A 23,219-nucleotide genomic window follows, 5' to 3' on the forward strand; every position below is an offset into this window, starting at 1 on the left:
CTTTATGCAGTCACTGTCGACCTTTTTGCAGTTTTCCCTTCTAGTTTTTCTTTCTGCACATGCACAGCTTTTTTCTGCCGTGAACTGTATGTGTAGTTACGTGCTGTGTAACTCCTATCACAGGGGCCGCTCCTGGGAGAGGGAGGGTACAGGAGGGATGGGGAATGGAGCCCACCAGGAAAGGGGCCTGGCCAGTCTGCATCCTGGGGCAGCGGCTCCTGCTGCCCAGGTTTGGAGCCCTCGCAGGACTGGACTGGCTCGGTCATCTTAGATTCAGCAGCAGGACGCCCCTTGGAGCTGGGCAGGAAGGGGCATTCATGCCAGCCTGCCTTCCAGGGAGAGCAGCATCAGGCTTCCTGTTTCTGTTAAAAGTTCTTCCAGAGTGGGAACCAGCCTCGGCACAGCCAAGACCCCGAGCAGCCATGTGGGCACAACCAGGGCAGAGCCTGGTGTCACCAGGATCTGGGCACGTGGGGCAGGAGGCAGGTGGACCCTGTGTAGCCCCCTCATGCCTGCTCCTCTGCTTAACTCTGGAGCCCATCTTCTTTCAGATTTGGGTCCACCTTTGTGGCTCTTCTGCCCCTTAGAGTTGGAAAAAGATGGAAATTTGGGACGTTTGATAGCAGTTTCCAGTGTGTGGAATGCCTAAGACTTCAGGGTTCACTTTTCTCTCGTAAAATGCTCACCTTATAGGATCTCATGAGATCCTTTCTGTATTTGGAGAATGTCCGTCCTTAAAATATCAGACTACCTGGAAAGAAAACGTGGATTCTATAGACTCGGCCCTTCCTAAGCCCTCTCATTGCCTCTTCTGGATTTTGCAGGACTACAGACCACACGGTTGGGAAACCACCTGGAAGACCGAGTCAACAAGTTTTTGCGGCGACAGAATCACCCTGAAGCTGGGGAGGTGTTTGTCCGTGTGGTGGCCAGCTCAGACAAGACAGTGGAGGTCAAGCCAGGGATGAAGTCACGGTTCGTGTGCAGATGTTGTCCCAGTGGGCACCCTGCCTGGTTAACCAGAGCCCCACTTTCTGGCAAGGCTTTAGAGTCTGGCAAGCATAATTTGAGAGCTTGTCATCAATTAGCATGTAGCCACCCTTCTCTCAGCATCCCACACTCTTCAGGGAAGGGGGAATCCCTGTCTGAGTGAGGCTGTCACAGAGAATGGGGTTGCAGCTCTGAAGTGCCTGGGCCAGTGGTCCAAGGGGGCGACCCCACCTGCGTTTCACCTGCGCCACACGGGTCAGAACAGCGAGTCTTGTCTGTGTAAACGGTGATGCATGCAAACAGAAGGCTCTTTGTTCCAGGTTCGTGGATTCTGGGGAGATGTCGGAGTCTTTCCCATACAGAACCAAAGCACTCTTTGCCTTTGAGGAGATTGACGGGGTGGACGTGTGCTTCTTTGGGATGCATGTCCAGGAGTACGGCTCTGACTGCCCCCCGCCAAACACAAGGTAACCCTCAGCCTCCTGATGCGCACGCACCTTGTGCTGTGTCGGTGACCAGGGCTCTAAACATCCTGGGGAACCGCTTCAGCAACCAAACAAGTCAGTTTGGTTTTCCCCTAAGCCAGTGAGAAGGGAAGGGTTTTGATGACTGTTGTGTGTTGAGTACATGGGTTCTGACCCTGATCTTGCTGTGGCCCCTGTCCCACCTGGGGCAGGTGAACTTATGGAGAAGGGGTGGGGACTGCTGCCTGGGCCTGAGTGCTCATTGATGGACCTGTGAAAACATCTCACCTCTGCCAAGAGTTACTTCCTGTTCAATCAGGAATCTGGGTGGATGGGAATCAGAAGTGGCTCTTCCTAGTGGCCCTGGTCTCTCCCTGTCATTGTCACGGTGAGAGATGATATTGCTGCCTAGTTCAGGGGTGAGATTGGATTCCATTGTCGATTGGTAGCAGAGGTTGCTGGTGGTGATTTTCTCATGTCTTGTTTGTGGCCAGTGTAGATGCTATCAGAGCAGTTTATTTCTAGAGCTTTCTTTGGATGCTGGTGTTTGGTTTCACCTTTGGGAGATAACCTGAACTTCGATTAATTTCTCCCTGCCCACCCCCCAGGCGTGTGTACATATCTTATCTGGACAGTATTCATTTCTTCCGACCCCGATGCCTCCGAACAGCCGTTTACCATGAGATCCTTATTGGATATTTAGAGTATGTGAAGAAATTGGGGTGAGTTGAATTCAGATTATCCAGAACTAATAAAACTCTGTCTTTAATTTTCACTGTGGCATTTATTTTGTGAAATAATTTTTTTTTTTTTTTTTTAACGTTTTCTGTGTTTTTATTTTGGTGTCCTTATATTCAGAGACAACCCTTCCTGACATCGTCTTGAGCCATGTGGGGCTGGGGCTTTCCCTGCCTTCTGTGTTCTCGCATTCTAGCCTGTTCTTAACACTTTGTTGAGGCATATTTTACATATCATACAATTCACCTATTTCACTTGTACACTTCAGCGATCTCTAGTAATCTCAGCAAGCGATGCAGCCGTCACGCCAACAGTTTGAGAATGCTCTCACGCCGCACTCCCACTCCCATGAGGGCCCTGTGGCCATTTGCTGTTCATCCCTGTTGGACCCCTGTCCTCAGCTGATCTCCTTTGTGTTGATTTCCTGTGTAGTTACTTCTGTCCCTGCTTTGGTGCCTGTGCCTCACCGTTACTCCTGAAGGCAGGGATGGTTTTGCTCCCTGCTTCCATCTGAGTTGTGTGTGTCCTGCAGGTATGTGACAGGGCACATCTGGGCCTGTCCCCCGAGTGAAGGAGATGACTACATCTTCCACTGCCACCCCCCTGATCAAAAAATCCCCAAGCCGAAGCGCCTGCAAGAGTGGTATAAGAAGATGCTGGACAAGGCCTTCGCCGAGCGCATCATCCATGACTACAAGGTGCGCGTGCCTGGGGAGGGGGCAGGGCGTCTTCACATGTCTTTCTCTCTGCTCACATGGGTTAGAATTAATAGCCACTTTAGGAGAAATGTAAAGCAAAAATTAAAAAAGTTTTAAAGGCATAAACTTAGAGGCAACTTCTCTGCCGTCTGTGGAGACTCACAGACGGCAGCTTGAGAACAGAGGTGACACAGCCTCTGAGGCCGTGCGGTCCTTCCCCTGCATCGTGGCCCAGAGCCCCCTCCTCCCCAGAATGTCGCCCAGGCCCCCTAGTCTCACCGCTGCACTTGGTCATTCTCTAGGACATTTTGAAACAAGCAAATGAAGACAGGCTCACCAGCGCCAAGGAGCTGCCCTACTTTGAGGGGGACTTCTGGCCTAACGTGCTGGAGGAGAGCATTAAGGAGCTGGAGCAGGAGGAGGAAGAGAGGAAGAAGGAGGAGAGCACCGCGGCCAGCGAGACCACAGAGGTAACACCGGCCGCGCGCTGAGGCTGCGCTTCAGCGGCCAGGTCCTCAGCAGGGGGCCAGCCTCGTCCACGGTGGTGTTTCCGCACAGCCTCACCGCGTGATCACCCACCGCGGGGCCGGCCTGGGCCTGGACCTGGGCCGCAGCCCAGCCACGGTGCCCAGCTCCACGGAGACGCATGACCTCCTAGGTGGACGGGGGGCCTCGCTCTGGCTTCTCTGGGCAGGACGCCCAGGTCTGAAACCTGGAAAGATGAGAGGAGAGCATCCTGCAGGGAGCCCGGGAGAGATGGGCAGAGGTGCAGACGGGAGTTGTGGTCAGGAAGCAGTCCGTTCACTTTAACACTGACTTGAGGAGGAGGCTCATATTTGCAGGCCTCATGCACTTGCTCTGTTATAGACTGCGCCCTGCTCTCCACTGGGCACTTGTGTGTTTGTGCCCTCGCTCGGGTCACTCTAAGCCCCCGCTGTGTACAGGCCCCATCCTGAGGACTACAGTGGGAACTAGTGAGAGAAGGAGGAGAACAGGCGCATGCGTAGTGCACCCTGAGGTGGTGGAGGAGACACAGGGAAGGTGGATGCGGGCTTTCAGGGAGCCTCATCTGGGGAGGTGGTACATGAGCAGAGACTGTCTAGGGAGAGGAGCCCAAGAGATCCAGGGGAAGGGCCTCCAGCAGGGGGAGGAAGATGTCAGAGTCTGAGCCGATGTGTCGTGTTTGAGATGCTCAAGTAAGAGCTGATGGTGGTTTAGTTGGACGCGAAGCCGTCAGCGGTGAGAAGCGTAGGATGTTTTTCAAGACTAACAACCCTAAATTTAGGGCGTGTAAGGACAGTTCTGTTTGAAGGCCGCCTGCTAGGTCTGGGCCTCAGAGTCGGTGTTGCAGCCTCTCTGAGGGGAGGTGGACAGGGAGCACCCCTGGGGGACGACCATGAACTGGCTGTGGACCCACTCATCTCGAGAGGCTGCTGGTTGCTGACTGCGCAGCTCTGGGACTCTGGGGGGCCTAGGGCAGCTTGAGGAGCTGCATCTGGAGCCCTGGGCTGGGGGTTCATGTCTGCAGGCTGCTTCTGCCGCCTTGGGTGCTTTAGGGCGTGTCCTCTTTGGAACACAGCCACCCCAGCCCCTTCCAGAATGGAGAATGCCTGTGTGAGGATGTGATGAGCTCTCATGTCACAGGTGGGCCCCAAGGGGCTGTGCTCATTGTCCTTGGCCTGCCAAAATTTTGCCGGGCCTCCCTGGAGGCAGAACCTGTGGGCCTGGAAGATCGGGTGATTTAGGGCTGGAGGTGCTGGGAGGCTGCACTGGTCAGCACCATGCCCACTGGGTCCACATCCAGCCACATCACCTTCCTCTCAGCACTTAGGTCTGAAGGCAGCAGTGTTCGTGGCCTGTGAGCAGGCAGGTTGCAGTCCGCTTGGTGGTCACCTGCCTCACCCTGGCTCCCTGGAGCCCCCGTGACCAGGAGCTGGCGGCCTGGTGCCTACTGAGCATGGTGCAAGGGGCAGGGTGGGGCCGACAGCCATGCGTCTTGTTGCAGGGCAGCCAGGGCGACAGCAAGAACGCCAAGAAAAAGAACAATAAGAAAACCAACAAGAATAAAAGCAGCATCAGCCGCACCAACAAGAAGAAGCCCAGCATGCCCAACGTGTCCAACGACCTGTCCCAGAAACTCTACGCCACCATGGAGAAGCACAAAGAGGTGGGGGCCAGCAGGGCGGGGCGGCTGGGCACCTAACGGGGAGCCCCCGCCAGGCAACACCAGGCGCTGCTCACAGCCGCGCTCAGCCCCGGCGACGTCAGGAGGCGGGCTTGGTCCTTCCCTTCACGGGGCTGACGTGGCTTCTCCCTGCACCCCCAGGTCTTCTTTGTGATCCACCTCCATGCTGGGCCCGTCATCCATACGCTGCCCCCCATCGTCGACCCTGACCCCCTGCTCAGCTGTGACCTCATGGACGGGCGGGATGCCTTCCTTACGCTGGCCCGGGACAAGCACTGGGAGTTTTCCTCCTTGCGGCGCTCCAAGTGGTCCACGCTGTGCATGCTGGTGGAGCTGCACACCCAGGGTCAGGACCGCTTCGTCTACACCTGCAACGAGTGCAAGCACCACGTGGAGACGCGCTGGCACTGCACCGTGTGCGAGGTGAGTGCTCCCGGGCTGCGCGTGTGTGCTGCATGGGACTTGTAGTCAACTTCTCCAGGGAGAGAAGGACCAGGTGAAGAAGGCTTATCTGTGCACCGGTCCATTGTTGGTTTTGAGGTTGATTTGGGTTCACACGAGAGGCCTGGATGTGGAGGGGTTCCTGCCGTGTGCCCGTGCCAGGGTCCCTTCAGGGTTCGGCCTGGGGCCTAGTCCAGGCCACACGTCCTGGGGTAGGGGGCAGTTGGTGAGCTTCCCTGGGAGACTGTGTTTGTGCTGACCTTTCCAGGGTGAGGAGACGCTCACAGGGCACCGCGTTATTTTACTCTCCGTTTCATTAGCACCAGCCCAGTGTCTCGGACGTGAGCAGGCCTCTTGGCGCAGGGCGGGGACCCAGACAGGAGAGCACAGTGGGTCCTGGTTACACTTGCGGTGGCCCCAGCTCTGCCCTTGCCAGGAGGCCGAGGATGCCGGGAGCCTTCCCTTTGTGGAGGCTTCAGCCCCAGTGCCCCTGAGCTGCCCTGCAGAGCTCTAGGGACACTTCAGAGGCACTCAGGGACTCCCCCACGGCATGGGCCAGCAGCTCGGGAGAGGCACAGGGACCACCAGAAGAGAGAGTGGCTGGGGCAGTGGCCTCCGGAGCTTTCTGGGGTGCAGGTGTTCCCAGGAGGGAGGCTCTGGGGAGCAGACGTGTTCGGCATCTTTGAGCCTCTCATTGAGGGACTGGGTGCCAGGGCTGCTGGTTGTGGCTGCGTGCTGACTTGTCCCCTGTCCTCGCCCGCAGGACTACGACCTCTGCATCAACTGCTACAACACAAAGAGCCACACCCACAAGATGGTGAAGTGGGGGCTGGGCCTCGACGACGAGGGCGGCAGCCAGGGCGAGCCGCAGTCCAAGAGCCCCCAGGAGTCGCGGCGCCTGAGCATCCAGCGCTGCATCCAGTCGCTGGTGCACGCCTGCCAGTGCCGCAACGCCAACTGCTCACTGCCGTCCTGCCAGAAGATGAAGCGGGTGGTGCAGCACACCAAGGGCTGCAAGCGCAAGACCAACGGCGGCTGCCCGGTGTGCAAGCAGCTCATTGCCCTCTGCTGCTACCACGCCAAACACTGCCAAGAAAACAAGTGCCCCGTGCCCTTCTGCCTCAACATCAAACACAAGCTCCGCCAGCAGCAGATCCAGCACCGCCTGCAGCAGGCCCAGCTCATGCGCCGGCGGATGGCCACCATGAACACCCGCAACGTGCCTCAGCAGAGCCTGCCTTCCCCTACCTCAGCGCCGCCCGGGACCCCCACGCAGCAGCCCAGCACGCCCCAGACGCCGCAGCCCCCCGCCCAGCCCCAGCCCTCGCCTGTGAGCATGTCACCAGCCGGCTTCCCCAGCGTGGCCCGGACTCAGCCACCCACGACGGTGTCCACCGGGAAGCCCACCAACCAGGTGCCCGCCCCGCCACCCCCCGCCCAGCCCCCACCTGCAGCGGTGGAGGCGGCCCGGCAGATCGAGCGGGAGGCCCAGCAGCAGCAGCACCTGTACCGGGTGAACATCAACAACGGCATGCCCCCGGGGCGCACGGGCATGGTGACCCCGGTGAGCCAGATGGCCCCCGTGGGCCTGAACGTTCCCCGGCCCGGCCAGGTCAGCGGGCCCGTCGTGCCCACCCTGCCAGCCGGGCAGTGGCAGCAGGCGCCCATCCCCCAGCAGCAGCCGATGCCGGGCATGCCCCGGCCTGTGATGTCCATGCAGGCCCAGCCGGCCGTGGCCGGGCCCCGGATGTCCGGTGTGCAGCCGCCCCGGAGCATCTCGCCCGGCGCCCTCCAGGACCTGCTGCGGACCCTGAAGTCGCCCAGCTCCCCGCAGCAGCAGCAGCAGGTGCTCAACATCCTCAAGTCCAACCCTCAGCTGATGGCAGCTTTCATCAAACAGCGCACGGCCAAGTACGTGGCCAGCCAGCCCGGCCTGCAGCCACAGCCTGGCCTCCAGGCCCAGCCCGGCCTGCACCAGCAGCCCGGCCTGCAGAACCTGAACGCCATGCAAGCCAGCGGGCCGCGGCCTGGCGTGCCTCCGCAGCAGCAGGCCATGGGTGGCCTGAACCCCCAGGGCCAAGCCCTGAACATCATGAACCCGGGCCACAACCCCAGCATGGCGAGTATGAACCCGCAGTACCGAGAGATGCTGAGGAGGCAGCTCCTGCAGCAGCAACAGCAGCAGCAACAGCAGCAGCAGCAGCAGCAGCAGGGCAGCGCCGGCATGGCCGGGGGCATGGCAGGGCACAGCCAGTTCCAGCAGCCCCCAGGCCCCGCGGGCTACCCCCCTGCCATGCCGCAGCAGCGGATGCAGCAGCACCTCCCCATGCAGGGCAGCGCCATGGGCCCGATGGCGGCTCAGATGGGGCAGCTCGGCCAGATGGGGCAGCCCGGGCTGGGCGCAGACAGCACCCCCAACATCCAGCAGGCCCTGCAGCAGCGGATTCTGCAGCAGCAGCAGATGAAGCAGCAGATGGGGTCCCCGGGCCAGCCGAACCCCATGAGCCCCCAGCAGCACATGCTCTCAGGACAGCCTCAGGCCTCGCACCTCCCCGGCCAGCAGATGGCCACATCCCTCAGTAGCCAGGTGCGGTCTCCGGCCCCTGTCCAGTCTCCGCGGCCCCAGTCCCAGCCTCCACATTCCAGCCCGTCGCCACGGATACAGCCCCAGCCTTCACCGCACCACGTCTCGCCCCAGACTGGTTCCCCCCACCCAGGACTCGCAGTCACCATGGCCAGCTCCATAGATCAGGGACACTTGGGGAACCCCGAACAGAGTGCAATGCTCCCGCAGCTGAACACCCCTAACCGGAGTGCGTTGTCCAGTGAGCTGTCCCTGGTCGGCGACACCACGGGAGACACCCTAGAAAAGTTTGTGGAGGGTTTGTAGCATTGTGAGAGCATCACTTTTTTTTTCCCCTTTCATGTTCTTGGACCTTTTGTACTGAAATCCAGGCATCTGGGCTCTTTTTATTCCTAGATGGAACTGCTACTTCCAAGCCATGGAAGGGTAGATTGCTGTTTAAAGAAACAATACAAAGAATATATTTTTTTGTTAAAAACCAGTTGATTTAAATATCTGGTCTCTCTCTCTCTTCTCTCTCTTTTTGTTTTTGTTTTTTCGTTTTTGTTTTTTGTTTTGGGGGGAGGGGGGTTTTGTTTGGATTCTTTTGTCGTCATTGCTGGTGACTCATGCCTTTTTTTAACGGGAAAAACAAGTTCATTATATTCATATTTTTTATTTGTATTTTCAAGACTTTAAACATTTATGTTTAAAAGTGAGAAGAAAAAAAATAATATTCAGAAACTGATTCCTGAAATAATGCAAGCTTATAATGTATCCCGGTAACTTTCAGACGTTGCGGGAAGATTTTTTCTATAGTGAACTCTGTGGGCGTCTCCAAGTATTACCCTGGACGCTAGGGATTGGCTCCTGCGTGCACACACGTACACACCCACACACACGTCTATCTATACATACTGGCTTAAGCCAAACTCTTGTCTTGCAGATGTAGAAATTGTTGCTTTGTTTCTCTGATAAAACTGGTTTTAGACAAAAAATAGGGATGATCACTCTCTTAGACCATGCTAATGTTAATAGAGAAGAAGCATTCTTTTCTTTCTTCTATGTGAAACTTGAAATGAGGAAAAGCAATTCTCGTGTAAATCATGCAAGCGCTATAATTACTATAAATAAGAAAATTCAAGAAGATCCAATCACTGTATAGAATGGTAAAGCACCAACTCATTTCTTATATCATATTGTTAAATAAACTGTGTGCAACAGACAAAAAGAAGGGTGGTCCTTGAATTCATGTACATGGTATTAACACTTCGTGTTCGGGGTCTTTTGTTATGAAAATGCTGTTTTCAACATTGTATTTGGACTATGCATGTGTTTTTTTTCCCCCCATTGTATATAAAGTACCGCTTAAAATTGATATAAATTACTGAAGTTTTTAACATGTATTCTGTTCTTTAAGATTCCTGTAAGAATGTTTAAGGTTTTTATTTATTTATATATATTTTTGGAGTCTGTTCTTTGTAAGACATGGTTCTGTTTGCTCACGGAGGAGAGGCGGGGGCTGTGGTCCTGCCGGCTGTTGGGGGAGCAGCTGGGCTCGGCTGGGGCCCCGCAGGTCCTGCTTGGCTGCCAACAGAAGAGCCCCAGCCAGAGCTAGGGGCACCAGTGGGCCTGAAGCAGCACTTTGTCTCCCGTCCACTCCCCGTCCTAGCCACCCCCACCCCCACCACACCCCAGTTCCTACCTGCCAGTCCCTGAGCTCCTGCAGAGGGTGTCCTGGGGGCTGGAGGGAGTCTGCGGCCCGCCCCTCACCCTGGCTTAGCAAGGGAGGATGCCATCACGGCCCCCTGGGCTGGGCTGGGCTGGGCACACCGGGCGCCGGCCCACCCTTGCCCACATGAGGGGCTGCTCTGGGGGCCGCTGGGGGCACGGCGCAGAGCACTGAATGCCAGCCCCACCGTGATGAGAAGAGGCCTCCAGCTTCGAGCGGCGCTTGCACTTGGCCACCACCCTGTCCTTCCCCTATCTCTGCTCCGGTTCCAGGGGTCCTTACTGAGGGGGTGACACGCAAGGTCCTGAGCACTGTAGAAATGACATCTCAGAAGAGGACCACCAGCAGGAGAGCTGAAGTGCCTTCTCTGGTCTGCGTAGTCCCGCCCTGCCTCCCATTCCCTCAGCCCCCAACCATGGGGGTCTAGGTCTAGGGTCGTGATGTTCAACTTGGAAATCATGGCCCAAATAGCTCTCCTTTTGGCCCTGAATTCATAGAAATATTTCCAAAATAATGTGAGTTGAGAGTGTAAATTTGAGGAAACTCTCTTAAGAACTGAGTTGTGACACAGCTTTGAATCTTGTTCTAATATTGTACATCTAGTCAGGTAAGTCTTCAGACTACCATCTTCTCCACCATCCAGCCCCACCCATCGCCAGAGAGAAACAAGGCCAGACCCAAGGCCACATGCCATCCCTGCTCCAGCCCCTCTCCCTGGTTCTACAGCCTTCTACAGCGATGAGAGCACCCTGGGCTGTCTGTGTTCACACAAGAAGTGTGGGCCTTTTGGGCCCTGGAGAAGCAGCTTCAGGCCCACACTCCAGATGCACAGCCCTTTAATCTGGCCAGTGGGGAGTCTCTTTTAGGTCATCCTGGAGTCCAAAGTTCTGTACTGACCTCATCCTCTTGGAAGTCCCATGCAATTTTGTTGCCAAAGGATGCGGCCAAGGGTGTGGTCCGGATGCTAACCCAGCACTTGGCACAAGGAAGTTTCTGTGTGAGCCGGAAAGCCCTGACACGGTATCTCACGTGCTGTCTACTTAAAAGAAGATAAAAGCCCTATATTTGTAATCAAAAAGAGGAAACTTGAAATGTGCTGGTGTTTATAATAAAAGCTGGTAAAACTGCTTGGATTCAAAGATGGTTCCAGTTGGCTAATGGCCCTGAGAATTAGCTTAGCAGCCAAGTCATAAGATATAGGGGTTCAGTTGATTTTGTCTAGTCATGTGTTTATGTCTTTGAGAATTTAGCTTGTTAAAAAGAGGAGTTGGCTGCAATATCTGGGTAACAAAAGGTGAAAAGCCTTCTAATATCTCAGTCTGAAGACATGTAACTTTCTTTTGATTGCTGTTAAGTGGAACCAAAAATTTTATTTGAGCCAAAATATGCTTTTAGAACTACGTGAGAAAATAAGCTACTTTTGGCAATTACCTGGTCAGTGGTTAGGGCTCCCCATGTCCGCTGCAGGGGGCATACATTTGATCCCTGGTTAGAGCTAAGAAACTGCAAGCTGTGCAGCATGGCCAAAGAAAGCTACCCTGAAGAAGCAAAACCGAGTATGGGGGGCAGCCAGGAAGCCCTTGACCCAAGGCCAGTGTTGGGAAGTAGACGCTGTGTGTATATGCAGGAGCGGGTGGGGCTGGGGTCAGCATCCGCCTGGGATCACGAACCCACACTGTGTTACTCAAAGTCAAGAGCATGGGAACCGTCGGTCGTTAGATACTAACCTGAGTAGCACCCAGGCTGACATAGACAAGGCTGAGAAACTGACAAGGAGCTGGTGGTGCAAGTGGTGCCTTCAAGGAGCTCTTGCCTCTATATAGAGGATGGACTTGGATCCAGTGACTATATCATGACTGAAATTACTTTACTAAACTGAAGGATTCAAAGGGCACTGACAGAACACCCCGAGGAAGCGGTTCAGGTGTCGGGATCAGGAAGAGACCTCGGGGTGGGAGTTCCCTTGGCCGTGAGCAAGCCCCTCTGCCTTCCCAGCCTTGTGAAAAGTAGCAACACTAGGTAACAAGTGCTGTTCAGATGTGTGTCCACCCCTCTGTAAGGTGGGAGAACAGAGGCAGCATCTGGCCTGAATTCATGAGCACCCAGGGCGGACGTGGGCCCCAGTCAGACTCGCGCCTTGTGCTGGAAAGGAGCTTTTCCTCCAGCCTTGAGAATAGTCCTATGACCATCCCCTCCCCCACCTCCGCCCCGCACGGCTTCTATTCCACAGGTTCGCTGTGAGCTCTGGGGTACCCTGGCGAGACGGGCACTGTGGTACAGCATAGCCTCTTGAGCATCACTGACAGTGGTAGGTGGTCACAGGTCCTCACAAAGGACCATGTGGCTACTTTGGCACCAGAGAAGAAAGGATGACAGTGTCAGTCAATGAGAGTAGCCACAGCTTCCAGCTCCCGGTGTAGATGACCCCTGACCCACCTCCCACCTGATGCCTAGAGAGCGCTTAGGTGTGGAAAGGGGTTTAATGTCTGATCATGGGTCCCCATGGCTTGTAAACTTTTTATAGTGGTGATATATAAGCAGATTGATGATATGGATCCAATAAAGGGTCCTCGAGGAAGGTGGTCATATTTAGGGAATGTTGCAAGTGAGGTGAGGGCCCTGCGTCCCACAAGTCATTCAGGAAACTGTCCAGAGAGAGGATACTCCCGGAAAGGATGGCAAGGGGCCTGTGGGGTCCTTTCTGAGCCCATGCAGGCTCCCCTCACACCTGGGCACAGGGTTGGGGCCACAGAAGACTAGCGGTAAGGCCACAGAAGAGGGCTGCCTCATGCCACTGCACGGAGAGGGAGAGTCCTGGGGATCAGATGCCAGCACCGCAGCTGTGCTCCCAAAGCCAAGAGATGTAGAGAAAAGAGCAGGGGGGCCCAGGGGGCCACTCCGGAGGCACTCAGAGCTGACAGGAGCTCAGCCACCAGAAACGGGATCACCCGTGAGAGTCAGGTCTCCACCCTCGAGAGCACAGGGGACTATCGGGTTCCTGGGGGGCTGCTTCTCACTGTTCCCCGCCCTCCAGATACTTGAGTTCTGAGCTGTGGTTTCCTGGGCGAGGAGGAGGGGTCCTCATGTGGGAAGCGGGCAGTGGGTGGCATCGAGCCGCAGACCCTTTCCCCTGGGAATGAGCATGCCTGCTGCCTCCAGCTGATGTTCAGAGAAGCACCGGGTCTGTCCACTCAGGAAATGTTTATTGATTGGCTCCTGAGCAGCGACAAGTGAGGCAAGGTTCAAAGATGGGTCCAGCTGGTCTCTCCGTCAGGTCGAGGATCGCAGGCCGTTCCACTGTTGAGGAAACACGCGATCCTCTAGTGCCGTGTGTCCCGAGGGACAGTGCTTCCATCTCAAGCTTAACGTGCGTGCAGATAAATTATCCGGGATCTTGCTAGCATCTTGATTCTTACTGATGGATGGGAGCGTATGTCAGAATTTCCTTCTTGTCTGAATAATATTCCACTGTACGTATAGAGCATATTTTGTTTACCCATTCATCAATCAATGGACACTTGGGTTGCTCTCACCTTCTGGCTATTGTATTGAATAAAAATGCAGTGGGCATTTTTCATGGCCCTCAGCTTACCCCTAGGAGAAGGCAGTGACTTCTGTGAAAGGAGTGAGCAGCCTCACAGTGGCCACAATGATAGAGAGATCAAGGGGTCTCCCTCTGCCTACCACTCCCTCCATTCCTCTCTCTGCTCTCCCCAAGCGACTCCCCACCGGTCTCCATCAATTCAACTCAAGTACCTCTGCCTCTACTCATTCTTTTCCTTCTTCCACTTCTCTTACTTGCGTAGGGCCTGAAATCTGATCATGACCTCCTCAAGACTGGCTTGGATCCCTGGGCACTTTAAAAAGCCACAGTTCCCTGGGTTACCAGAGGACTCAGTATCACAAAGATCTGTGACTAAGGGTATGTCTCTGAAGGCCACAGGCCAAGAGAGGACAGAGGGGCCTGGTAGGTGTGTCTGGAACCCAATAACTTTGCCCTGGGTCCCGCCTGTCTTGGCAGAGGCCGGCCCACCCCCCCCACCCCATCCCCACCACCAACTGAAGCCTAGGTTTCCCTCCTCCCTTTGCTAAATACCACTTCCTCTTTCTGTAATAAGAGGGCTCCCCAGGCTAGATCTATTGCCCCATCGACCAATGTGTCAGCACTTACCAGAGATGGTTGCCTGAGTGGAGTGAACAAGACATGAAATGTGAGGCGGAGACCCCTCCGTTCAGTGACTTCCTGGGAACCCTATGTCTGGGACTAGCTGTGTGTCTGGAGTGTATCGAGGGAGGGATCAGGCAGGGATCAGGTTATGCAGGACTGAGGCTGAGGGAGGATTTTGGAATTGATTATGTGCAGGGAAATCCTTGGAGTGCCCTGACTGAGGAGTCTACCATCAGTGGCTGTGCAGAGAATGGGGGCGGGGCGGCGGTGTCAGTGTGGAGGCTGCTGGAGTCTCCAGGTGAGCAACCTCCGGCTCTTCCATCCAGATGGGCCTACCTCTTCAAGGTTCCCCTTCTCAGCTGCTTAAGCCTGGAACTTGGCAATCATGCTTGACACCTTCCTCGTGTTAAGTATTCCCCGTCACATCCCCTCCCGCGCGGCCTCAGCTACGTCCAGGCCCCACTGGAGGACACTCTCCCAGCTCCTGTCCTTTGCAGATCCTGTCACAATCTCAACTCGTTTCTGTGCAGTTATTTACCACTCGTTTGTGGCAGCCAGTCTTCAGTGTACCTCAGTCATCAGGGGGCCGCCTGAGCCCCACTTCAGGCGTTGCCAGAGAAATCTGCGTTTTACGTGACTTGGAGCTCTGTGACGTTGACGGTCCGAATCCGCAACCAAATTCACCTCCAGGAGGGCAAGAGAATTGGAATGAATGCATAAGCCCAGTTTTGCTGGTGGGCCTTGGCTCCAGAGTTTTGGTGTAAGCAAGCCAAGCCCGAAATTCTCCTTTTTCACACTTTTTAGGTATCTGGCCTGACTTGGTTGGAAGAGACTGACTTCCAGCAGTCTGGACCAGAGGCCGGGGACAAAGACCCCGAAGATGTTAGCTGCTTCTGCCGCGGAGCCGCTTTTTCACGCTGTTCGCGGAGGGTGCGAATATCTGCACCCGGTTTCTGGGACGCACATACGGAGGCCCAGTTGCGGGCTATTGCCCGGGCGGCCCCGCGCGAACGGCCGTCGCCCTTGACAACGCGACACAAGGTCGTGGGGGTCCCGCCCCCAGGCCCGACTGTCCCCGCGCGGGCCGGCCGCGCCCGAGCCACAGAGGGTCCCGCCCACCCGCCGGCGCAGACGGCGGACGGGCACCCGGGCGCGCGCAGTGACGTCACCGCGCCGCGCCCGGAGAAAGCCCCGCCCCGCCCCCGCCCCCGGCGCGCGTGGCTGTCCGGGACGCCGGAGGAACGACATGGCTCGGGAGCTGCGGACGCTGCTGCTGTGGGGCCGCCGCCTCCGGGCGCCCGCGCTGGCGGCTGCCTGCGGAGGTGAGGGCGACCGGACAAGGGCGGGTGGGAGGTGAGCGGGGGCGGGGACCCGCGGAGCCTCCGGGTCCCCACAGCCCCTATTCTCTGTGGGACGCGCGGTGGCGGCTCTCCCTCATGCGGCGCGGGAGGTTCTGTGAGGCTTATGCTCCCAGCGCGCGGCGAACGCTGAGCGCTCGGTGCGTCCTGGGGGCACCTGACTCGGCCCGAGCTGCGGGTTTCTCCGGAGGTGACGGGGTTGAGCCCGTGCCCGCGTGACTGCCTACAGTAGAGGCTGGTCAGGCCGGGTTGAGGCGGAGAGGCCGCCGGCAGGTTCGGGGAGTTGAAACCAAAGGGCGCGTGTGCGCTGGCAGCGGGCTTCACTCGGGGGTTACCTCAGACCCTTGGCTGCGCTCGGTTCCTCCCCTCCCCCAAGTGGAATGGCCCCTTGTCCCATCGACACACCTGAGGGCCCGCTCGGCCCGGCGCGCGGCGGCGAACCAGAAAACCGGCCCCGGGCCCTCGCGCAGCCCCGGACTCTGGGGTTGTTGACCTCCGTAACCCAGGGCTTGAAATTGGGAGGTGCTCAAATCAATGTTGGAAAAAAACCCATGACCGCAGTCCCTTCTCTCACTCCCCACTCGGAAGTCACGGCGGGTGAACGTCTTGGCATTCCTTCCTGGTTCTGCACACAAACAGTTACACACGTATAAATACACACATCTAACGATTTTTACGTAAAAAGGCCTAAACCGTTTATGCTTTGTGCTACAGATTTTTTTTTTTTAAGCTCCAGGATGGCTTACACATGTTTTCTGTTTGTATGTATCAGTTTACGACTTTACAAGGCCGCGTAGTATTCTGTGTTACGGACTACGTATCATCGTTTACTTAACGTTGTGCTGTTGGCGGACGTTATAAAGATGATTTCCGAGGGTTTGGTTTGATTGGCGGGTTTTGGGTTGTTTTGGTGGTATTTTTTTTTTTTTTTTTGCTCTGGTCATTACGGTGCTATTTAGAATGGGCGAGTATTTAATCTTTGTGACCATGCATGGCATTTATTTAGAATTACAGAATTAGAATTTTAGAATTGATGGTTCACAGCGTGTGCATATTTAAAATGTTAACTGATGTTGCCAAATTACTGTCCAAAAAGGCTTAAGCAATTTATATTTCCATTAGCTGGGAACGAAACCACCTATAGCAAAGCATCTTCTCCAGCACTGGGTATTAGCTCTTTTCCAAACTTGTATTATATCTTGTTTAACTTATATTTGCATGGGTGTTTTCGTCTGTTTTACAGCTTTTTCTGTTACCTGAGTTTAAAATGTTGCAGTCTCTTTTTTTAAACAATGATTTTTGAAAATATCATACATTAACAGATAAGACAGCTGTAGTTTTTATTACTGTTACTTGTATCCAACACCTTCCTTCTTTTGGTGTTTATTTCCTGTTTTACCAGAGTATACCCTTGTGTTAGTTTTGCAGAAAAAGACAATGGGTTGTATATTCTTAAAGCCCCACCGTGTCTAAAATTATTTTTATTTTTCCCTCATACTTGTAGTTTGGATGGGTATTGCATTCCAGGTCAAAATAATTTCCTTCAAAGACTGATAGTTCTCTATTGTCTTCTAGCATCTTCATTAAAGGGGAGCAGTCTTGTCAGTTTGATTCTTGTGTTTTTTGGTAGCTGACTTGTCTCTCCACCCTGCTGCCCTTGGGAGAGAAAGAAAGAGATTTTCTTTTCTTTTTACTCCTCATGTTCTAAGATGTTCTGATCATGTGTGTTTATAATTCATTCTTTGTACCATTCTTTTTCTAAAATTTATTATTTATTTACTTCGGTAGCACTGGGTCTTTATTGCGGGGGGCAGGCTTTCTCGAGTTGTGGTGAGCGAGGACTTCTCACTGTGGTGGCTTCTCTTGTGGAGGTTTTAAGTGTGCAGTTTCAGTAATTGTGGTGCAGGGGTTTAGTTGCTCCGTGGCATGTGGGATCTTCCTGGACAGGAATCGAACCTGTGTCCCGTGCATTGGCAGGTGGATTCTTAACCACTGGACCACCAGGAAATCCTGTATCATTCTTACTCTTTTGGTTGGCATTGCCAAAACAAGACTGTGAGGCAGCCACAGTAAGAACGGTTGGTGCTTAAGTTAACTTTTCTATTCTCTACCATCTAGAGCCTTGCCTGGCATTGGCATTTTTCTTCACAAGAGTTCAGGTAGACTTCTGGAGTTCCAGGCTGTTTTCAGAATGTGGGGAGTCACTTGCCAAATTTCCCTCTCTCAGTAAAGCAGCTGTGTGTGTGGCTAATTTAACATGACGATAAAGGTTTTGATGGTTAACTGCTTAAACTCTGAATGGCAGTACCATCTGTATAGGGTGCTGGGGCTTAGAGCCAGCACCAGAGAAGCCTGTAGACAGAGGAGGGATCTGTGGCCTGCTGTCCAGAGGCGCCAGGCGGTCTTTAGTCCATGGGGCACTTGGTTAGGATGAGGGGCCTGAGTGGTCTGCACTGTCCTGCAGAAGAGCAGACCAACCCAAATGTAATAGACGAGCAAAGACCTAATTAGTTTCTGGCGGAGGAATTGATCAGAACTAAGAAGGAGGATCCCCAAGCTTCTTGCTCCTCCTGGGCATACGGCTTCAGGCTGCAGGAGGTGGGAAGTCGGGGTGGTGAGTAACCACTGAAGGGAAAATGAACAGTTCTCGCTCCCCAGTGTCAAAATACCAGGTTATAACGGGACAGAGGAGGGACTGTTTCAGAGACTGTTGGTGCTCCTCTCAAACCGGGATACCAGCTCAGGATCTGTGAAAATGTGTCCACTTCACTCTGAGGTGAGATGCTCAAGTTCAAAGCCAGAGGATTTTCCTCTCCTGCATTCTTGGTACCTTCAGTGCAGCAGCTAGATATTTTTTCTTTCTTTTCGAAAAATTTAATTATTTATTTTGACTGCACTGGGTCTTCACTGTGGCACGTGGACTTAGTTGCAGCATGTGACATTCCCCAACCTGGGGAAGTCCCCAGCTCCCTGCGTTGGAGTGCGAAGTCTTAGCCACTGGGCCACCAGGGAAGTCCCCTAGAATTTTTCTCAAACACACTCTAATCACTCTTGGTACAGAACACTAGCGTTTTGCTAGGAAGCTGCTGGTTGCTTAGTCCACGCAGAGATTTACCTGTAGTTCTGTAGCACTTAGTAAAGGTAGATTTCCAGATGTTTCTGCTATCACTGGTTATATCTGCTAAAGCCACTAGAAATTAAAAGTGATGAAAGTTGTAGCTTGGAGAGCCAGTATCTACTTGGGCACATTATTTCCACCTGATTTTTGTTGCTCAGAGATCAGGTAAATTGAATTTAGGAGTACCTGAGTCGTGGGTGTAACTAATTTTGAAAGAATGGCTGTTATTTAACAGCTGTATAATCAAGAAACGTGATTAGGATATTAAGAATTAATTTTGAGATAGCCAAAATGAATACCATATTTGAAAGGAACAAGCTGTGGTAAAGAAGGTGGCGCAGTGGTAAAGAATTCACCTTCCAATGCAGGAGAAGCAGACCTGGGTTCGATCCCTGGGTCAGGAAGATCCCCTGGAGTAGAAAATGGCAACCCACTCCAGTATTCTTGTCGTGGAGAATCCCATGGACAAGAGGAACCTGGCAAGCAGGCTACAGTCCAGGGGGTCAAAAAGAGTTGTGCGTGACTACATGCATGCGCGCACGCACACATACAGCAACACTGTTGAGGACAGAATAGTTGGTGCGGGTCTTCCTAAAGAGCCAGGGTAGGGAGGTGGCGGGCATGTGCTGGGAAGGTGGAGTGAGCAAAGCATGTCCTGTGCTCCTTCTGAAGTTTGCACACACCGACATCCCAGCATTTTCAGAGTGGCGTCCTGGGGGGATTTTCCATGAAACTTACTTGTAGAGTAGTAAAACATTTCATTTCAACCTTTGTGATGAGAAGTTTTTCTAAAAGACTTAATCACAGCATAACAGAATCTTTCTTTGATATTTTCAGGGTCATTGTGAATGTTAATTTAGTGTCTTCTGTTGTAACAACAGACCCCTGCAGGACCGCTGGGCTGTGACAACTCCTCTGTCTGTAAAACGTCCCACCCTGAAACTGCGTCCTGAGTGTTTCTGTTTTTAGCCTCTGTTACTCTTTTGAACTTGCCAGGCCTCTGGAGCTGTGTTCCCTGCTACTCTCCGTTTTCAGGTGAGGGTTGGAAAGCTACATCAAAAATTTGTTAGCGAATTTTTTTTTTTTTAAAGGAGAGGAGAATTCTAGGTGGGAACAGGATATTCTTGTTTAACTGAAGCTCAGTATGTGGATTTTATGTGTTGTATTTTGGCTGTTCAGAAATGCCCTTCCCTTTTGGTTTTGTTATGTTTCTTTGGATTCAGGAGTTGATGTTTCTTGATAGTGTTAGTATTGCTTAGTAGTGAATGATTAGAACAGGTCATCGGAGAAGGCAATGGCACCCCACTCCAGTACTCTTGCCTGGAAAATCCCATGGACGGAGGAGCCTGGTGGGCTGCAGTCCATGGGGTCGCTAGAGTTGGACACGACTGAGCGACTTCACTTACACTTTTCACCTTCATGCATTGGAGAAGGAAATGGCAACCCACTCTGGTGTTCTTGCCTGGAGAATCCCAGGGACGGGGAAGCCTGGTGGGCTGCTGTCTATGGGGTTGCACAGAGTCGGACACGACTGAGGTGACTTAGCAGCAGCAGCAGAACAGTTCATGAAACAGTAAGAAATAGTGAAAATATTCAGGAGTGCTAGAGATAAGAACTAGAAAATTTTAAAGGAAAGAAATCTTTATTTGATATATACATAGAAAGTGAAGAGCTTTCTGTCTAGAATATTGATACACTTTAAACAGGACTTACCTCAAGTGGTTACAGAACTTAAGAAACAAAATTTAGTTGTGAATAGCTAACCTGAGATATCTGGTGAAATTTGAGAGATAATGGAACCATCCAAACCAACTTACTGAAAAGCAGAGAATTTCATGGTTACGAACATAAAGCATAAAACTGTGGTAAAATAGTTGGCGGTGTTATGGAAAAAAAGCCTGAGGCTGCATTCCAAAGAACTTCGTTTTTTCCAGTATTGTATTTTCCCTTTTTGGGAGAGGGTTAATTCTCCTTCTCTTTGATGTGGAAGTACCTTTAGTTTGCAGAATTTTAAACTTTACAAGTAAATTTATTAATTTTTCTTTTTATAGAATCTGAAGCTTTAACTTAGAAATATTAGGTTGATATTAGATGAGTGAATTTCAAATGTTTTTGTCACGTTTTCCCAGTAAGAAATGCATTCATATCATGACCTGTACAAATACATGTACATACTTAGCTGAAAGAGTTTTGTAAATACTTAACCGTATTATCTTTGTGTTCTTTTTAAAAATTTTTTATTATAGTTTTATTTATTTATTTATTTATTTATTGGTCGTGGTGGGTCTTCACTGCTCTCTGGGCTTTTTTCTAGTTGCAGCGAGCGGGGGCTCCTCTCTGGTTGGGGTGCACAGATTGCTCACGGCGGTAGCTTCTCTTGTTGCGGAGCACAGGCTCTAGGGCCAGCGGGCTTCAGTAGGTGTGGCTCACGGGTTTACGTGCTCTGAGGCAGGGGGATCTTCCCATATCAGGGATCGAACCTGTGTCTCATTCGTTGGCAGGCAGATTCTTTACCACTGAGCCACCGGGGAAGCCCTATGCATTCTTTTACTTTCTGTTTCATTAAACAAACAAAAATTCTGACCTAGCTCACTGAATTGGCTTCATAACCAGCAGTCTTGACCTGCATTCTGAGAAACAGTGTCCTGTGGCTGTACCGTCCGAGGAAACGGTGCGTGTTTATCCAGGGCCTGTGACCTCAGACTGTCACGGCCACTGCAGCATGTGCCCTGCAGTGTGGCAGCATCAGTTCTGCACACACCCCCGCAATGCCTGCAGTGGGCCTGGGACTGCCCGGGTGCTGTGGGCACCCAGGAGACGAGATGGGCAGGAGTCTTGGCCTCTGCAGTGCTGCCCTGGAGTGCGGTCAGCGCGGACGGGAACGCGCTATGGGGATGTCACACGATAAGCCCCGTGAAGAGAGCAGAGTGGGAAGGGGATCCCAGTAGGAGGGGCAGTCGCGGGGGGCCTCACGAGCAGGGTGGCATGTAAGCAAAGCCTGGGAGGAGGTGAAGGTGTCTGGGAAAGGACGTTCCAAGCAGAGGGAGCAATCGAGGCCAGGGCCCTGAGACAGGACTGGGCTGGCGAAGCGGGGAGACAGCCCGGGGGACAGCCGGGCAGCCAGGGCCGCACTAGGGGCACTCTTGAGCAAGGGGGTTAGCGTCTCGCCATTTTCCTCAACTGCACAGGGAAGATGCAGGCAGTTGGTAAGAGGAGGTATGGAGTTAGAGTTCAAGCTAACGTCATAGCAGTGTCCTGAGAAACCTGCTTTCTGTTTTTATTAGTGAGAAGGTAGTGATGTTTTCCATCACAGCCTGGAACAATGAAAAATCTTCCGTCTGGACTCTCAGCTCACTGCGCAGTGGCTTGAAAAAAAGTCTGTGTGGCAAAGGTTTGTCCACACCCCGCTTCCCTCAGGAAAGAAGAGGGGCTGCCCTGGGCAGGACCCTGTGCACTCAGCCCCTCCCACTGTGCGCTTGCTGGGTCTTGATGCCCAGAGCCCTGGGGCCACCATGTGGCGCCCTTTCCTTCACTTCAGTCAGTTCAGTTCAGTCGCTCAGTTGTGTCCGACTCTGCGACCCCATGGACTGCAGCACACCAGGCCTCCCTGTCCATCAGCAACTCCCAGAGTTTCCTCAAACTCATGTCCGTTGAGTCGGTGATGCCATCCAACCGTCTCATCCTCTGTCGTCCCCTTCTCCTCCCACCTTCAATCTTTCCCAGCATCAGGGTCTTTTCCAATGAGCCAGTTCTTCACATCAGGTGACCAAAATACTGGAGTTTCAGCTTCAGCATCAGTCCTTCCAATGAATATTCAGGACTGATTTTCTTTATGATTGACTGGTTGGATCTCCTTGCAGTTCAAGGGACTCTCAAGAGTCTTCTCCAACACCACAGTTCAAAAGCATCAATTCTTTGGTGCTCAGCTTTCTTCATAGTCCAACTCTCACATCCCTGCATGACCACTGGAAAAACCATAGCTTTGACTAGACAGGCCTTTGTTGGCTAAGTAATGTCTCTGCTTTTTAATATGCTGTCTAGGTTGGTCATAACTTTTCTTCCAAGGAGCAGCCTCTTTTAATTTCAAGCCTGCAGTCACCATCTGCAGTGATTTCGGAGCCCCCCAAAATAAAGTCTTTCACTGTTTCCATTTCTTCCCCATCTATTTGCCATGAAGTGATGAGACCGGATGCCATGATCTTAGTTTTCTGAATGTTGAGGTTTAACCCAACTTTTTCACTCTCCTCTTTCACTTTCATCAAGAGGCTCTTTAGTTCTTCTTTGTTTTCTGCCATAAGGGTGGTGTCATCTGCATATCTGAGGTTATTGATATTTCTCCCGGCAATCTTGATTCCAGCTTGTGCTTCTTCCAGCCCTGCGTTTCTCATAATTACTCTGCATAGAAGTTAAATAAGCAGGGTGACAATATACATTGTTGATGTACTCCTTTCCTGATTTGGAACGAGTGTGTGGTTCCATGTCCAGTTCTAACTGTTGCTTCCTGACCTGCATACAGATTTCTCAGGAGACAGGTCAGGTGGTCTGGTATTTCCGTCTCTTTAAGAATTTTCCACAGTTTGTTGTGATGTAGTCAAAGGCTTTGGCATAGTCAATAAGCAGAAATAGATGTTTTTCTGGAATTGTTTTGCATTTTCGATGATCCAACAGGTTTTGGCAATTTGATATCTGGTTTCTCTGCCTTTTCTGAATCCAGGTTGAAGATCTGGAAGTTCAAGGTTCTCATACTGTTGAAGCCTGGCTTGG

At 52.8% G+C, this 23,219-nt stretch overlaps 2 protein-coding genes and 1 long non-coding RNA gene across 7 annotated transcripts in view; 2 read left to right on the forward strand and 1 right to left on the reverse strand.

Annotated features, from left to right (window-relative positions):
* CREBBP (CREB binding lysine acetyltransferase) overlaps positions 1-9,479 on the forward strand; it is a 119,331-nt gene extending 109,852 nt beyond the window's left edge. For both annotated transcript variants that reach the window (XM_086376030.1, XM_086376031.1), the window contains exons 24-31: positions 825-975; positions 1,311-1,457; positions 2,063-2,176; positions 2,725-2,890; positions 3,193-3,360; positions 4,896-5,057; positions 5,217-5,498; positions 6,280-9,479. In XM_086376030.1, the coding sequence (XP_086232156.1) occupies positions 825-975; positions 1,311-1,457; positions 2,063-2,176; positions 2,725-2,890; positions 3,193-3,360; positions 4,896-5,057; positions 5,217-5,498; positions 6,280-8,406 (3,317 nt within the window). In that variant the 3' untranslated portion in view covers positions 8,407-9,479. The remainder of the gene's footprint in view (positions 1-824; positions 976-1,310; positions 1,458-2,062; positions 2,177-2,724; positions 2,891-3,192; positions 3,361-4,895; positions 5,058-5,216; positions 5,499-6,279) is intronic.
* A 3,516-nt stretch (positions 9,480-12,995) lies between these two features.
* On the reverse strand, positions 12,996-15,123 carry LOC147345518 (uncharacterized). 2 transcript variants are annotated; one of them, XR_015154856.1, is made up of 2 exons: positions 14,316-15,123; positions 12,996-13,226 (listed from the first exon to the last, which is right to left on the reverse strand). It is a non-coding gene; the product is annotated as an uncharacterized LOC147345518 (long non-coding RNA). The 2 variants fall into 2 exon arrangements; XR_015154855.1 differs by having other exon boundaries at positions 13,983-15,123.
* Positions 15,124-15,192: 69 nt separating this feature from the next.
* TRAP1 (TNF receptor associated protein 1) overlaps positions 15,193-23,219 on the forward strand; it is a 49,054-nt gene continuing 41,027 nt past the window's right edge. For all 3 annotated transcript variants that reach the window (XM_086376034.1, XM_086376036.1, XM_086376039.1), the window contains exon 1: positions 15,193-15,301. In XM_086376034.1, the coding sequence (XP_086232160.1) occupies positions 15,226-15,301 (76 nt within the window). In that variant the 5' untranslated portion in view covers positions 15,193-15,225. The remainder of the gene's footprint in view (positions 15,302-23,219) is intronic.

The sequence above is a fragment of the Bos grunniens genome, chromosome 25 (assembly GCF_055505025.1).
Source record: "Bos grunniens cultivar Pamir isolate PY7600 chromosome 25, Bosgru_T2T1.0, whole genome shotgun sequence".
NCBI classification, from domain to species: domain Eukaryota; kingdom Metazoa; phylum Chordata; class Mammalia; order Artiodactyla; family Bovidae; genus Bos; species Bos grunniens.